This window comes from Gigantopelta aegis, chromosome 8, assembly GCF_016097555.1.
Source record: "Gigantopelta aegis isolate Gae_Host chromosome 8, Gae_host_genome, whole genome shotgun sequence".
NCBI classification, from domain to species: Eukaryota; Metazoa; Mollusca; class Gastropoda; order Neomphalida; family Peltospiridae; genus Gigantopelta; species Gigantopelta aegis.
This window is the reverse complement of record NC_054706.1, coordinates 65,597,782-65,613,040: the sequence shown is the minus strand read 5'-3', so window position 1 is coordinate 65,613,040 and position 15,259 is coordinate 65,597,782. Positions and strand designations below refer to the sequence as shown.

At 36.0% G+C, this 15,259-nt stretch overlaps 1 protein-coding gene across 1 annotated transcript in view; it reads right to left on the bottom strand.

Annotated features, from left to right (window-relative positions):
- The window catches only part of LOC121379069 (leucine-rich repeat-containing protein 45-like), a 32,576-nt gene extending 30,201 nt beyond the window's left edge, over positions 1-2,375 (bottom strand). The window contains exons 1-2 of the mRNA XM_041507533.1: positions 2,162-2,375; positions 450-553 (exon numbers count right to left, since the gene is read on the bottom strand). Coding sequence (XP_041363467.1) covers positions 450-535 — 86 coding nt within the window. The 5' untranslated portion in view covers positions 536-553; positions 2,162-2,375. The remainder of the gene's footprint in view (positions 1-449; positions 554-2,161) is intronic.
- Between the last annotated feature and the right edge of the window lie 12,884 nt (positions 2,376-15,259).

Below are 15,259 nucleotides of genomic sequence, written 5' to 3'. Positions count from 1 at the left end.
CTTTCATTGCGTATATAACTTAGTAACATATTTTATTCATCAGCATTTTGGCAAAGCAATGGAGTCAAATATAGGAAATGAATCTCAATATAGGAGTTTTATAGGATCCTGTAAAATATATAGGAAATATAGGAGGTCTGGGAGGGCTGCATTAGTCTTACTTAGCAAACTACTCGCCTCTCTATAGAATATTGTTCCAAATTAGCTTACATTAAAACTATGGCTTTTGAATATATATAGTTCAGCTTTTACGACATCCCAAACTACTACAAATATCATAAATTAGAATAGAGACATGTGTTTGTTAAACTTTGTGGAATATAACTTTTATTTTGTTTTGTATATATAGTCATCTCTATGTACATATATATGTAATAATGTTGATTTTATAAATGAATCAAATCAGATTGTTTTGGCATTCCAAATCAAATATTTTTCTTAATCCATACCTTTTCAGCTTATCAGTAACACAGTCTTGAACATCAACATGATTATCCTTGCATAAACGAACAAAGGTATGCTTAAATTCTTCCATGCTAACAATTAACACACTCTGAAAAGAAAACAGATCACTCATACAATGTCACATACTAATAAATACACATCTATTTTAGAATAAACAATAGTGAAAAATTACACAGAACATTTTTGAAAGATTGAGGTTAACATTTTAAACTGAATAGTTCAACAATTTTATTCGGTTATGCACAATGCTTACATTTATAATATTTTGTAAGAAAAAGAGTTAGGTGTACAAACATTAATTTTGTATATACACGTACAATGTATACACAAACTAGCTCCTCATCACCACTTTCAAAGCTGTACCTGACAAAACTGATTTTAAAAAAGCATGATTTTTAATAGCTTCTGAAAACTGAAACATAAATTTATGATTACACATACTTGTTAACATATGTACATGTGTTAATTTCAAGACATATGACTGGCTGCTCCTAGGTCACCAAAGCCATACATCCAATAAAAATCAATTAGACTGTGATGTATAGTTAACATGACACTCATGCGTCTGTGACGCGTTAAGTCAGCTACAAGTGCAACGGCTGTAAATAACTTTTAGTTGAAAAAGATGTTAAAATTTGCGTAAAACCTGCTTTTTGAGGATATGTAAGAAATAGAATAATACATTCGTGTCCATTAAATACCAATTATCTCACAACTCGTTGTTGCTTTCACTCGTCAGATACATTTTAAAACAACTCATCAGAGAAATGGTATCTAACGGCCACTTGTGTCTATTATTCTCTATTTCATATACTGTAAATCATAAAATATTAGCGATCTTAAAATTAAAGCAAAATCATGCCATTTTACACAGATATATCTGTTATGGCTGAGCAATAATCTTGATGAACTAACATTCTGGCTACACAATTTAAACAATTAACATAATACAATGAAACCCCTCAAGACCAGACCTTCTTTAAACCTGAATTCTCTCCTAAGTCCGGGATTTATGTATCTTTTAACACTAAAGTTTACCTCTTTAAACTGGAAACCTCTCTTAGAAACTGAACACCGGACGAATAATTCAGTCCCAAACATTTTATTTAGTGCAATTTGTACCTCTGAAAGCCGGAAGCCCAGACCATTGTCAATCATTATGGAGCCACTAATTGTTTCGTTTATTGCCACTGTGACTTTGCCGTCTTCAACCAGATTACCCGACTGCAAACATAGCCGGTGCAATACACACATGCTCAGGTTAGCCATTACATGTGTAATCACCATTATCTATGACTGGGTACGGTTGGCAAATAACAATTAAAAAATTAAATATCAAGTCAGACCTTTGAATACCTTTGAATTTGAATTTCTATTAAAACTGTTATTTGCATTCGAGATTTAGAGAAGTTTTACTGTACATTCTTTGAAGTTGTTTCTTTTCCCTTCAAAATCATTCAAGAAATGTACATTTAAAAAAAGAAGAAGAAAAAAAATAGTATTTTGCAGGTCGAATTTATTAGGGGTGTGTGGGGATGAACACACAGGGGCGAACTGGTTTGGGAACAAAAAGTCAGTATCTCATTCTTACGGCCAGATACAAAAATAGTTTTGTTTGATTTCAGTAGTTAATGTTAATTTTAATTCATCTAGGTAATTCTTCAATCCATAAATCTCTTTGAAAATAAATACATACCTAGCAAGTACCCGGAAACATTATTTTTTGAAACACGTAAAACATGATCGCCATATTGAAAATAAGGACGCTTATAGGTCTCACTATATAGCAACTCTACCAATAAAACTTTGTGTCAAATATTTTGTTCTTGACACTAAATATATATTATTTCCAACTCAAGATATTTCTATACTACTTTACTGAGTCATTACAACTGAGGTTTTTGGCAACTGACCCCAGATGCCATATTAATATAGACAAAAAATGCACTTAGCCAACGTTAATTAAATAATAATTGAAATCATGTACAGACTGGTTTTTCCATATAATGTTAAATGAATGTGATAAGATAGAACACGGTGATACCAGTCAAATAGTTCGCGAGCGTTCGTATCCTTGAACATCCTAGCATCCGTGAATAATACAAAAAATATACATTACCGATTTAGAAAATAATAAACGAGTTACCAGTTATTATCAAATTTGTATCCCGAATGAAATAATGTTCACTTGTCACAGTTATTGAGAAAATTAAAACAAACCATAGTTTCACAACTTGGGACATACCCAGGAAATAATAATTATTGCGATGATACATTTTGTAAAACGATATTTTGAAGTCTTTTAAAATTCACTTAATGTTAGATGTCGGTGGAATTTGCTACTTAAAACAAAGCTATTTAAAGTAAGTATAAATTTACAAGATTATTAGATGATAATATATATGTATATATATAAATGTAGGCCTAGCTACTTGTACGTACGCTTATACAATGAACGTTTGATGCCTTGTTTGCCACTTGTGTTGTATAATATAATTTTAATTTAGTTATATTTTATGTTAATTGTTGGAATTTTAAAAACTTTTAATTAAACAACATAGTCGTGTTCAGCTGGACAAAGTGGGAAAACGTCCGCTAAACCAAATGAGCATTTCGAGAACTACTAGTAGTGAAATAAAAGTGTTATCAGTCACACAGTGACGATAACACATTTTAGAGTGAAAATTTCACTATTTCACTCTAAAATTATTATGTATTATCTCCATTGTAGAAAGTGTTACCTTCACCTTAAGAAAACCGGAACTATTTTCTGCTGACATTTTAAAAATAAAGGTAAATTGCCAAAAGTTATATAATAGGTTATCGATGAGATATGAATAATATTTTAACAAAAAAACAAGAAATATCCTATACCGGTATTTATTTGTTTGCGAGATTACTGATCGATGTTTTTGGACAAAATATTGTAATATAAAAATGACACCATTTACGATATATGAATATGAAGTGAAATTAAAATGTTATAGGCCTATGTATTGTGTATGAAGCCAAAATGATGGTGCGGTCATTGGCGACAGTGGCGTTAGGCCTATGTCATGATAGGGATTGGCCTCTCCCAGCATTTTACTCTTGTTTTTTCTTGTGTCCTTTTCCTTACTAAATAGACTAAAAGAATCCTTCATATGTGTCCATGTGGGACAGGGCTATTCCACCCAAGGGTACATAATTTGCCGAGTCCCTGACATCATATTATGTACCCGAGGGTGGAATAGCCCCGTCCCACATGGATACATAATGGAGGATTATTTTTCTCCCATCCAATAGATGAAAAACAAGCATTTTGGGAAAACGCGAAGAACCTGCATTTTTTTTTATTTTTTTAATCTTATAATAAAATAATCATAACCATTGAAAAGATCGTACCCAAAAACCGTTTATACTAAAAGTATAAACCGAAAATGATAGTATAATTTCATTATGACAGCAGCTAGGCTTCCTTGTTTTTATGCAATATAAAAAGCATTTCTTGCAGCTCAAACAACAGAAGTCGCGTGGTCATGCAAGACCGATTTTTCTCTCATCCCTAGCCATGCAAAACAGGCCTATTCCATGACGTCAACCTATGCGGAATTTAGAGAATAACTAACGAGCTACTAGGAATTATGAATTATCTGATAATTCGTAACTCCTCGTAGCAAGTTGGTTATTCTCTTTATTATTGATCCTACTCTATAACTGTGAAATATGGGGCACTGAACTAAATAATAAGATGAAAACACATGACCCTAATATACTACTAAACATTTTAGAATCATAACCATTCGAAAAAGTACATATAAAATGTTGCAAATTCAACTTACAGGTAGGAAGAAACACAACCATTATTGCATGTAAAAGTGAACTAGGCAGATACCCACTAATAAATGAAATCAATCAGAAAATTATAAACTACTGGGCATACCTACAAAATATACCTCAAGAACGCACACTTCTACTTGATGCAGCTCAATACAGCAAACTACTCGATAACAATAACAAAAACAGCTTTCACAACTACACAGCAAACATGCTTAAGAAAAACTGCATCGACATAACAGCTATTAGCACTACACCAAAGAACAAGAAAACACTCGACAAACTAGTAACTGAAAAACTACAACACAACTACAGGCAATACTTTAAACAAAAATTAAAAGACTGAAAAACTGTTATATTATAAACAAATAGTACGACCACATCAACTTGAAACAGCTGCAGTCCCTGGAATATTTTTTATTATTTAAGCATTTAGAATGGATGATCCAGTTCTGTTTGGTACATATAAGGTTCCATCACATCGCTATAGTTTGGCAACGCTCGCTTATCTACATTATCTAGGTCAACTACAAACGCAATGGTCAGGTTTGTTTTTCTTCATTTAGCGGGACGCCAGTAGAACTGGGACTTTACGTTATTTGCGCAGGCGCTGAGCTTCTCACGTGATTTTGAACAAAACATATTTATATCTATAGAGGTATCATACATCTTTCCAGGGGTCGGTATGGGATTTGTCTTGAAATTTTAACAGTGGCCATCGGTTGGCATACACGTTACATGTAGGCCTAAGGGAGTGTCAATAATTATGTAACGCTCTAAGGGGAGAGGAAGAGGCCGGTGTATTCGATTTATTATTATTATTTTTTTAATTGCGCGGTCGGTCTGGGATCGATCTTCAACGTTCCAGCCAGTGCGCCATGACTGGTATATAAAAGGCTATGGTATGTGATATCCTGTCTGTGGGATGGTGCATATAGACGATCCCTTGCTAAAAGTAAATGTAGCGGGTTTCCAAGGCGCGTGTGCAAGGATTTTAGCGGGGTTGGGGGTTACAAACTGTGCTGAGCGAAGTTTATATGGCGTCATGCTCCCCCAGAAAATATATTTCAATTTTGTTCAGTTTGGGCAGGTAGGTGTTTCGACCCCTAATACCCTCCCCCTTCACATCTACCCGTTTCCTCTCTAAAAATTTATGTCAATAGCTGATGCTTAATAAATCAATATGCTCTAACATTTATGTTGTTAAACACTCGTAGGCCTATAACACTCGTAAAATTAAGAAGTGAAAATGTCCAATGTCTGCTTTAGTATATTTTATATATATATATATATATATATATATATATATATATATATATATATATATATATATATATATATATATACACATGCTCAATGTTTTATACAAACTAAAATTTGAAAGTTCTACTAACACTTTATAAAATATTAATTCTGAAATAGGAATAGAAGGTACGATTGTCGATATTATGTTGGCAAGATCAAACCGGTTTTTACGAAATGCTCTAGTACCGTATCCTCAACCGAACGTTCTTGGTACAGCGCAAGTTTTCTCATTTCATTTATTGAGACGACCCCTACAATTTCAAATCCGCAAACGCACGTGTTAACTGAAACTGACAACAGGCTGTCGTTTGTGCTTTGCCGAACAATGGCGGCACAGGCGGCGAATCAAGCGTATACTTTTGACGATCTCGGTTGGTAGCGAAGACACACGAGTTTTTGAAAAGTGCATTTGAGCTAGTATTTCATATTTGTACATGATGTTATAATATGGTAACCAGAGAAAGTAACTTTAAAATTAAAGCAAACCCATGCCATTTTACACAGATATATCTGTTACGGCTATACAACATACATTACAATTATAAATATATAATTATTACACATGAGATGGAAACGTTTATCTTGATGTACTAACATTCTGGCTACACAATTTAAACAATTAACATAATACAATGAAACCCCTCAAGACCAGACCCTCTTTAAACCCGAATTCTCTCAAAACCAGACGTTTTCCTAAGTCCCGTGATTTATGTATCTTTTAACACTAAAGTGTACCTCTTTAAACTGGAAACCTCTCTTAGAAACTGAACACCGGACGAATAATTCAGTTCCAAACATTTTATTTAGTGCACTTTGTACCTCTGAAAGCCGGAAGCCCAGACCATTGTCAATCATTATGGAGCCACTAATTGTTTCGTTTACTGCCACTGTGACTTTGCCGTCTTCAGCCAGATTACCCGACTGCAAACATAGCCGGTGCAATACACACATGCTCAGGTTAGCCATTACATGTGTAATCACCATTATCTATGACTGGGTACGGTTGGCAAATAACAATTGACCAATCAAATATCAAGTGAGAGCTTTGATATCCATCACAAACATATTTATAGTTTGCTACAAGGATCGACAAAACAATAATGGGGAAAATATCCGCCCGCCCCCGCTCCTCTCCTAACCCTAACCCCTAAACCTAACCCTAACTAAAAATAATAAGGGGGGGGGGGGGGGGGGGGACCGGGCGGATATTATACCGTATACTACTTTACTGAGTCATTACAACCGAGGGTTTTGGCAACTGATCCCAGATGGCATAATAATATAGACAAAAAATGCACTTGGCCGACGTTAATTAAATAATAATGGAGATCATGTACAGACTGGTTTTTCCATTTGATGTTAAATGAATGTGATAAGATAGAACACGGTGCTACCAGTCAAATAGTCCATGAGCGTTCGTCCTCTTGAACATTCCTTACATCCGTGAATATAGACCGAGTAGGCCTACTCTGACTGTAAGATAGCTAGACGAACATTTGGACATAAATACGCTCTCATTACAGTCAGAAAGAAAGAAAGAAGTGTTTTATTTAACGACGCACTCAACACATTTTATTTACGGTTATATGGCGTCAGACATATGGTTAAGGACCACACAGATTAATTTTTTTAGAGGAAAACCGCTGTCGTCACATAGGCTACTCTTTTACGACAGGCAGCAAGCGATCTTTTATTTGCGCTTCCCACAGGCAGGATAGCACAAACCATGGCCTTTGTTGAACCAGTTATGGATCACTGGTCGGTGCAAGTGGTTTACACCTACCCATTGAGCCTTGCGGGGAACTCACTCAGGGTTTGGAGTCGGTATCTGGATTATAAATTCCATGCCTCGACTGGGATCCGAACCCAGTACCTACCAGCCTGTATCATTACAGTCAGAGACCAAACTATGCATTTTTTTGGCAATTGGCAACAACCAAAAAGTTGTCAAAAATTTCCGCTCTAATACCACAACAATCCTATGTTTGACGTCAAATGCATTTACATCGACCATTTTCGAGTTACTTGATTAAAAGGAATTCAGATATTAATCACTAATACACGCACTACAGAAAAACCCGACAGCACCCACATTCAGCTAAGCTTCGGCAAACTCCGGACAGCAGAATTCTAAGTTCGCCGACCTAGATGATGTCGTGACGTTGCGTCACATGATCGCCCACTCAGCCATTCCGTCTTCCAGGGGCCGTCTCAAAACGACAAGTGCCCGACAATCACAAAAAAAACAAATTTGTTTTGTGTAACGACACCACTAGAGCACATTGATTCATTAATCATCGGTTATTGGATGTCAAATATTAGTAATTTTATCATAGTGTTAGAGAGGAATGTGGGTGCTGTCGGGTTTCTTTCTGTAGTGTGTGTATTGATGACAGATATTAAGTACACTTTAAAATTAGGCCTAAGCTACAGAACTCTGAAAAGCTGCAAATATTTAAACATATTAAAAACAAAATATGAAATGGCAAATTACTTGAAATATATATATATAATACCAATTTTAGACAGGCTCTCACAAAACTACGTTTATGTGCTCACAGACTGGAAATAGAGATAGGACGTTATAGGAATATCCATAGAAATGCCAAAAAGAACCAGAAGATGAAATTAATTGTTTGACTCAATGTTCAATAAATATGCATTTAAGAAAAATACTATATTATAAAGTCGGTCAAATATGTTCTGAGTTCACATTTTTGTCTGAACTGGAAAAATGTGTTTTCCTTCTTGACCGCCCAGAACAAGTAACTCCAACTGTTGGCCAATTCTGTTATGAAATGTTCAACCATAGGCAAAATGAACTTACCAGACCCTCTACTACAACACCAACTTGAATAAATACATATACACACTGCACACATCTACGTGTACATGTCATCATTGTCATCATTACTATTACTATGTGTCTGATCTTACCATTTTATATTCTAATTATGTATGTTGTCCAATGTATACCATGCCATGTTTATATGATTCATATATAAATAAATGATTTGATTTGATTTGATTTGTATTAGTGATTAATATCTGAATTTGTTTTAATCAAGCAACTTGAAAATATGTTTTATTTATTGTGTACGAAGCCAAAATGATGGTGCGGTCATTGGCGACAGAACCAATTGGCGTTATGTCATGATAGGGATTAGTCTTTCCCAGCATTTTACAAAAATATTTATATAGTTCTTGCCGGACCCTTGTTTTTTCTTGTGTCCCTTTCCTTACTAAATAGAGACTATAAAGTTAATCAAGGAAGAAAATGGGATGTTTTCTTGAAACGGACTATAGTTCCATAACTGTTGTGGTATTAGAGCGGAAATCTTTGACAACTTTTTGGTTGTCAGCAATTGCCAAAAAAATACATAGCTTGGTGTCTGACTGTAATGAGAGCGTATTTATGTCCAAATGTCCGTCTAGCTCTCTGTGACGGTACATGCTCTTAATTTCTTTTCGCCTGTGGCGATACTAATTGTTTTAGAGGCCGTGTGCAGTTCCAAATTGCACTTAAGCCCAGCTGGGCAACTTGTTACGTGAAACCTTTGCGCGACGGTCATCGAGCTGTACGCCTAATGCACACCCAGAGCAGGTGTGGAGGCCATGTGGCGAGTAGTTACGTAATACCTCTGCGAGTGCAGTTTTTACAACCGTGATTTGGCGACGATGGCGACAGCCAGTCTGACGATCAGAGAAAAATATTCGGTGCCGTGATGTATCCCCAGGCGATATTCGATTTATAATAAATAGCTAGTGTTTTAGAGTTATGAGGAGAAGCAAAAAGGACGGCTCCCAGGGAACGTTAGTCCGTTTCACCAACCAGAGAATTTTGAGATGGAGTCTTCTTCTGCAGGAATACCCAATTACCATTGAACATATCAAGGGCACATCCAATGTAATCGCTGATGCCCTGTCCCGAAGTTGAACGTTATGATAATGTGTTGACACTCTTGATTTCTGTTTTGTTTTGATATATTTTATTTGTATACCAGTGTCACGGAACATGCTCTTAAATTTGTTTCGCCTGTGGCGATTTTAATTGTGTTAGAGGGCCGTGTGCAGTTTATTGCCCGTAGCCCAGATGGGCAACTTGTTACGTAAGACTTCTGCGCGACCGTCCTCGATCGGACATTCCAATATGCACTTAGTCCAGCTGCGGAGGCCATGTGGCGAGTAGTTACGTAATACCTCTGCGAGTGCGGGGTTTACAACCGTGATTTTGGCGACGATGGCGTCAGCCAGACTGACGATCAGAGAGAAATATACCGACTCTAGGAGAGTCAGAATATGAGATGATACGTGAGGTACCGCCTTGTACCCCCAGGCCATTCTGATTTTGGAATAAATAGCTAGGATTTAGAGATATCGAGGAGAACGAATTAGGACGGCTCCAGGGGATCACGAACGTAGTCCGTTAGGACTTGGTAAATTATCATTTCTGCTCTGTGTATAACCTTGATGTGATTGATGTGACTTAAATATTTTAATACTGTATTATACCAATATTCTTTAGACAGTGTCTTCGGTCATCTGACGAAGTAAATCGTAGACTTCTTGTTCTAACATTATACGAGTATTTGGTAATATAAAGCTTAGCCAGTCATCCTAGACGACCTAGGTAAACTGTAGGTTATTGTCTTTATTGTGATAAGTATTAATTCTGTGTTACAAGGTTACTGAATGAGTAGTTAGGGTTAATTAAAAATTAACCCGTTAGGAATAGAGCTGTAATTCCTTTATTAATTAAGTTCCCCAAGAAGCGTTCCTAAATTATCACACGTTACTGAACGAGTAGTAAGGGTTAATTAAAAATTAACCAGTTAGGAATGGTGTTGTAATTCCTTTATTAATTAACTTCTCCTGTAAGCGTTTCTCAATTATCACACGTGTGGGTGTGGTGTAACGGTGAAGTGATTCGCATATTGTGTAACTAGACACCTAGAGATTAACTAATTAAGTGATCAGTTCTGGGTTGTTATTATTGCTGTTATTAATTTACTACTACGGCTGTACATTTGTCAGCGTAGGATAATACAGATTCCAAAGTGTATTGTGTTTTGTTGTGTTTCTAGTGAGCTAAACGGGCTATAATAATATATACTTATATAAGATCGTATCTCTGATCATACCTAGAAACGAGCCATACTAGGGTTTAACAGCCTGTTACAGAGAGATCTAATAGATATACAGTTAGGAGAGACATTTTGATAATCGTGTTTTATTCAGTTACGGGAATTATAGAATCCCCGTGACAACCAGGGACTCAGAGACTCAGTGTGATTACTGGTAGTCACCATATTATTACATGTGTTATAAATGCCCGTATGCGTCGGTTAACGCACCTTTTTGTTTTAATGTAGTATATTTCCCTATTCCTAGAGTAGAGGAAATATCCTTTTTGAGGTGGGTGTGTGTGACGGAACATGCTCTTAATTTTTGTTTTCGCCTGTGGCGATATTAATTGTGTTAGAGGGCCGTGTGCAGTTTCATTGCATTTAGCCCAGGTGGGCAACTAGTTACGTAATATCTCCGGTAGTGCTGTTTATGGCCAGGGGATTGCTCGCGGAATGGCGACAGCCAGTCTGACGATCAGAGAAAATATACCGACTCTGGTCGTGGTGGAGACTCACTTGATAGGGGGAGGACCGCCTTGTACCCCCAGGCGATATTCTGATTTATAATAAATAGCTAGGTTTTTTTTTGAGATATCGAGGAGAACTAGGAAGGCTCCAGGGGATCACGGACGTCGTCCACTGAACGATCTATATTAGTTCAGACGGGACTTTGGTAAATATATTATTTCTGCTCTGTTGTATAACCTTGATGTGATTGATGTGACTTTAAATATTTTAATACTGTATTATACCAATATTGTTTAGACAGTGTTTTCGGTCATCTGACGAAGTAAATCGTAGTCTTACTGTTCTATATTTATACGAGTATTTGGTAATATAAAGCTTAGCCAGTCATCCTAGAGGACCTAGGTAAACTGTAGGTTATTGTCTTTATTGTGATAGGTACCAGTATTAATTCTGTGTTACAAGGTTACTGAACGAGTAGTAAGGGTTAATTAAAAATTAACCAGTTAGGAATAGAGCTGTAATTACTTTATTAATTAAGTTCCCCTGGAAGCGTTTCTCAATTATCACACGTGTGGGTGTTGTGTCACAGTGAAGTGATTAGCATATTGTGTAAACTAGACACCTAGAGATTAACTAATTAAGTGATCAGTTCTGGGTCGTTATTATTGTTGTTATTAATTAACTACTGCGGCAGTACATGTGTCAGCGTAGGGTAATACAGATTCCAAAGTGTATTGTGTTTTTGTTGTGTTTTCTAGTGAACTAAACGTGCTATAATAATATATACCTTATATAAGATCGTATCTCTGATCATACCTAGACGAGCCAAAGCGGTTTTGAACTGCCCGTTACAGAGAGATCTAATAGATATACAGTTAGGAGAGATATTTGGACTATCGTGTTTTATTCAGTTACGGGTATTATAGAATCCCCGTGACACTCTCTTACAGTCAGAGTAGCCTACTCGAGCTACCGTGAATAATACGAAAAAATACATTACAGATTTAGAAAATAATAAACGAGTTACCAGTTATTATCAAATTTATGTCCCGAGTGAAATAATTTTCACTTGTCAGTTGAGAAAATTAAAACAAACCATAGTTTCACAACTTGGGATACACCCAAATATACCAGGAAATATTGATTATTGCGATGTTACATTTTGTAAAACGATATTTTGAGGTCTTTTAAAATTCACTTAATGTTAGATGTCGGTGGAATTTGCTACTTAAAACAAAGCTACTTAAAGTAAGTATAGATTTACAAGGTTATTAGATGATAATATGTATGTATACATGTAGGTCAAGCTACTTGTACGTACGCTTATACAATTAACGTTTGATGCCTTGTTTGCCACTTGTGTAGTATAATCTAATTTTAGTTTAGTTATATTTTATCTTAATTATTGGAACTTTAAAAACGTTTAATTAAACAACAGCGTCGTGTTCAGCTGGACAAAGTGGGAAAACGTTCACTAAACCAAATGAACATGTCGAGAACTACTTAGTAGGCCTATGTGTCGATGTTATATCGATATCAGCCGTCGCAGCTAGCGAAAACTATTCGACGACCGATATCATAATATTTAGTGAAATATCTTAAAATATCAGTGAAATAAAAGTGTTATCGTCACTCAATGACGATAACACATTTTAGAGTGAAAATTTCACTCAAAAATGTGTTATCGTCATTGTAGAAGGAGCATGTTATCTTCACCATAAGAAAGCCGGAACTATTTTGCTGCTGGCATTTTAAAGGGACATTCTCGAGTTTGCTGCAGTGTAAGATGTTTCTGACTAATAAAATATTTCAACGATTAAACTTACATTGTAAATATATTTTCTTGTTTAGAATATCAGTTGGCGTTATGTCATGATAGGGATTGGCCCTTCCCAGCATTTTACAAAAATATTTATATAGTTCTTGCCGGATCCTTGTTTTTTCTTGTGTTCTTTTCCTTACTAAATAGAGACTATAAAGTTAATCACGGAAGAAAATGGGATGTTTTCTTGAAACGGCCTATAGTTTTATATCCGTATGGGACTGGCCTAAATTACCAGGAAGTATAAAAGCAGCTCCGATAGGGTAGGGTCGACTTTTCTTTTTTCTTTTGTGACTTGTTTTGCAGCCCTACTTGCGTAATTCCCTGTTATCCAAAGGTAAATGATAGGCCTATGCATTAAATTCTTTTTCTTTCTTCTTTTTTTCGTTTTACTTTTCTTTAAAAAAAAACCCACACGCCAGCCCGACCCTCTCAAAAAACAACAACAACAACAATAAACGACTTGAACAACGTTTCATTCTTATATCATCATCGGGTGCCTAGCTGTTTCAGTGAAACATTTGTCATCAGTTTCGGTGGATTCGTAAAACTATAAGCCTTTTAAAACGGATATTTCAGAGTTGTGAACTTTGAAACATATTTGCGTGCTTACTGTCAGGTCAGGTCAGGTCAGGTCATAGGGTTTTACGTGCACATTCAGAACAAGCTGTTGTAGTGCACGCCTGTCATGGGCACAAGAGCCAGCCGGCTCCATGACAGGAAAGGGGGGGGGGGGGGGGGGTAGGAGGGATATGCTCACTGTAAAACTTTGGCCTACTTATAGTCAGTCCCATCATTCAATAAAAATGTTTTGATAAATAATTTCAGTTTTGTTTGACATAAGAAGAAAAGTAAACATGTTTTGGAAATAGATTTTTTTTACTAATTTTTGTTGTCCAATTTCGAAAACAACCCGCATAGAAATAAATAACTTGTCAGAGCCGTAGCTAGGATTTTTTGTTTGAGGGGGGCAACTGAATAGTTAATAGTCTAAAACTCCTTTTCTTTAAGTTTCTATAATCACTTCCCCCCTTGCCCCCCTGCTAGCTACAGCCATGCTTGTAGTAAATTCCATAGCTTGAAAAAAGGTGTTCCCTGTGGGACGGACTATTAATAGGCTAACATTCTGGTTCCCTGTGGGACGGACTATAATAAGCCAGGCCTACATTCTGGTTTTCTCAGAATAGTCCAATTTGTATGTGTGTGTGTGTGTGTGTAAGAGAGAGTGTGTGCAGTGGAAGGATTTGTATTTTCACACCATCATTGGAAACATGCACACCGGAAATAAATCAATTCAGTTTATTGTACAAAACACAAGGAGTACATACAAAATCAATACCAATAACAACAAATAGTTTAGTGACAGGTAGGGTCTCCATGAGTACTGGAGCACGGGCCAAGCCAAGCAAGACTCGAGTCTGTTCACAGGACTCCACAGGACTCTACTACCGGTACTTTGCCATATATGCCTGTCACCGGTTAAATCATGGCTATAAGTCATGGAGGGAAAACAAATGTCAAATGTGTGGAATCATTTTGATTTAGATTAGAAAAAAAGAAAACTAAATGTTGTCTGTGTGGTATTTGTCTTAGTTATACCAGCAAGACCACAAGTACAATGCAAAAGCACACCAGATTTCAAAGCACCCTAACCCGAGTACTCTGACTGTAAGAGGGAAAGAGAGCAAGATGGACATTTGGACATAAATACGCTCTTATTACAGTCGGAGACCAAACTATGTAATTTTTTGGCAATCGCCGACCACCAAAAAGTAGTCAAAGATTTCTGCTCTAATACGTCAAACACATTTACATTGACCATTTTTGAGTTCCTTGATTAAAAACAATATATATATATATATATATATATATATATATATATATATATATATATATATATATATACATACAGTAGAATCTCATTGGCTCGAACGCCCAACGGTCGAACCTACCGGTATTCTCGAATCAAGAACAATGTCCCGATTTGTTTCTCTATTAAACCCTTTTATTTTGGTGCTGATTGGTCGAATATCCCTGGGATCAAACAGAAGCTTTCTATCGAACCATTTAATGGTCTGAATTGTAAAATTAAACATATTTAGCTTGAACGACTAAGTCTATCCGAAGAAATACAAAACATTATTTATGTAAAAAAATTTCATTGACCCTTTCACGTCAGTCACAAAGTAAGTTATTATGAATTCGTAAGTGGAACGAATTAATCCTAGATCATATGCCAGCTTATCATGTTGTTTAT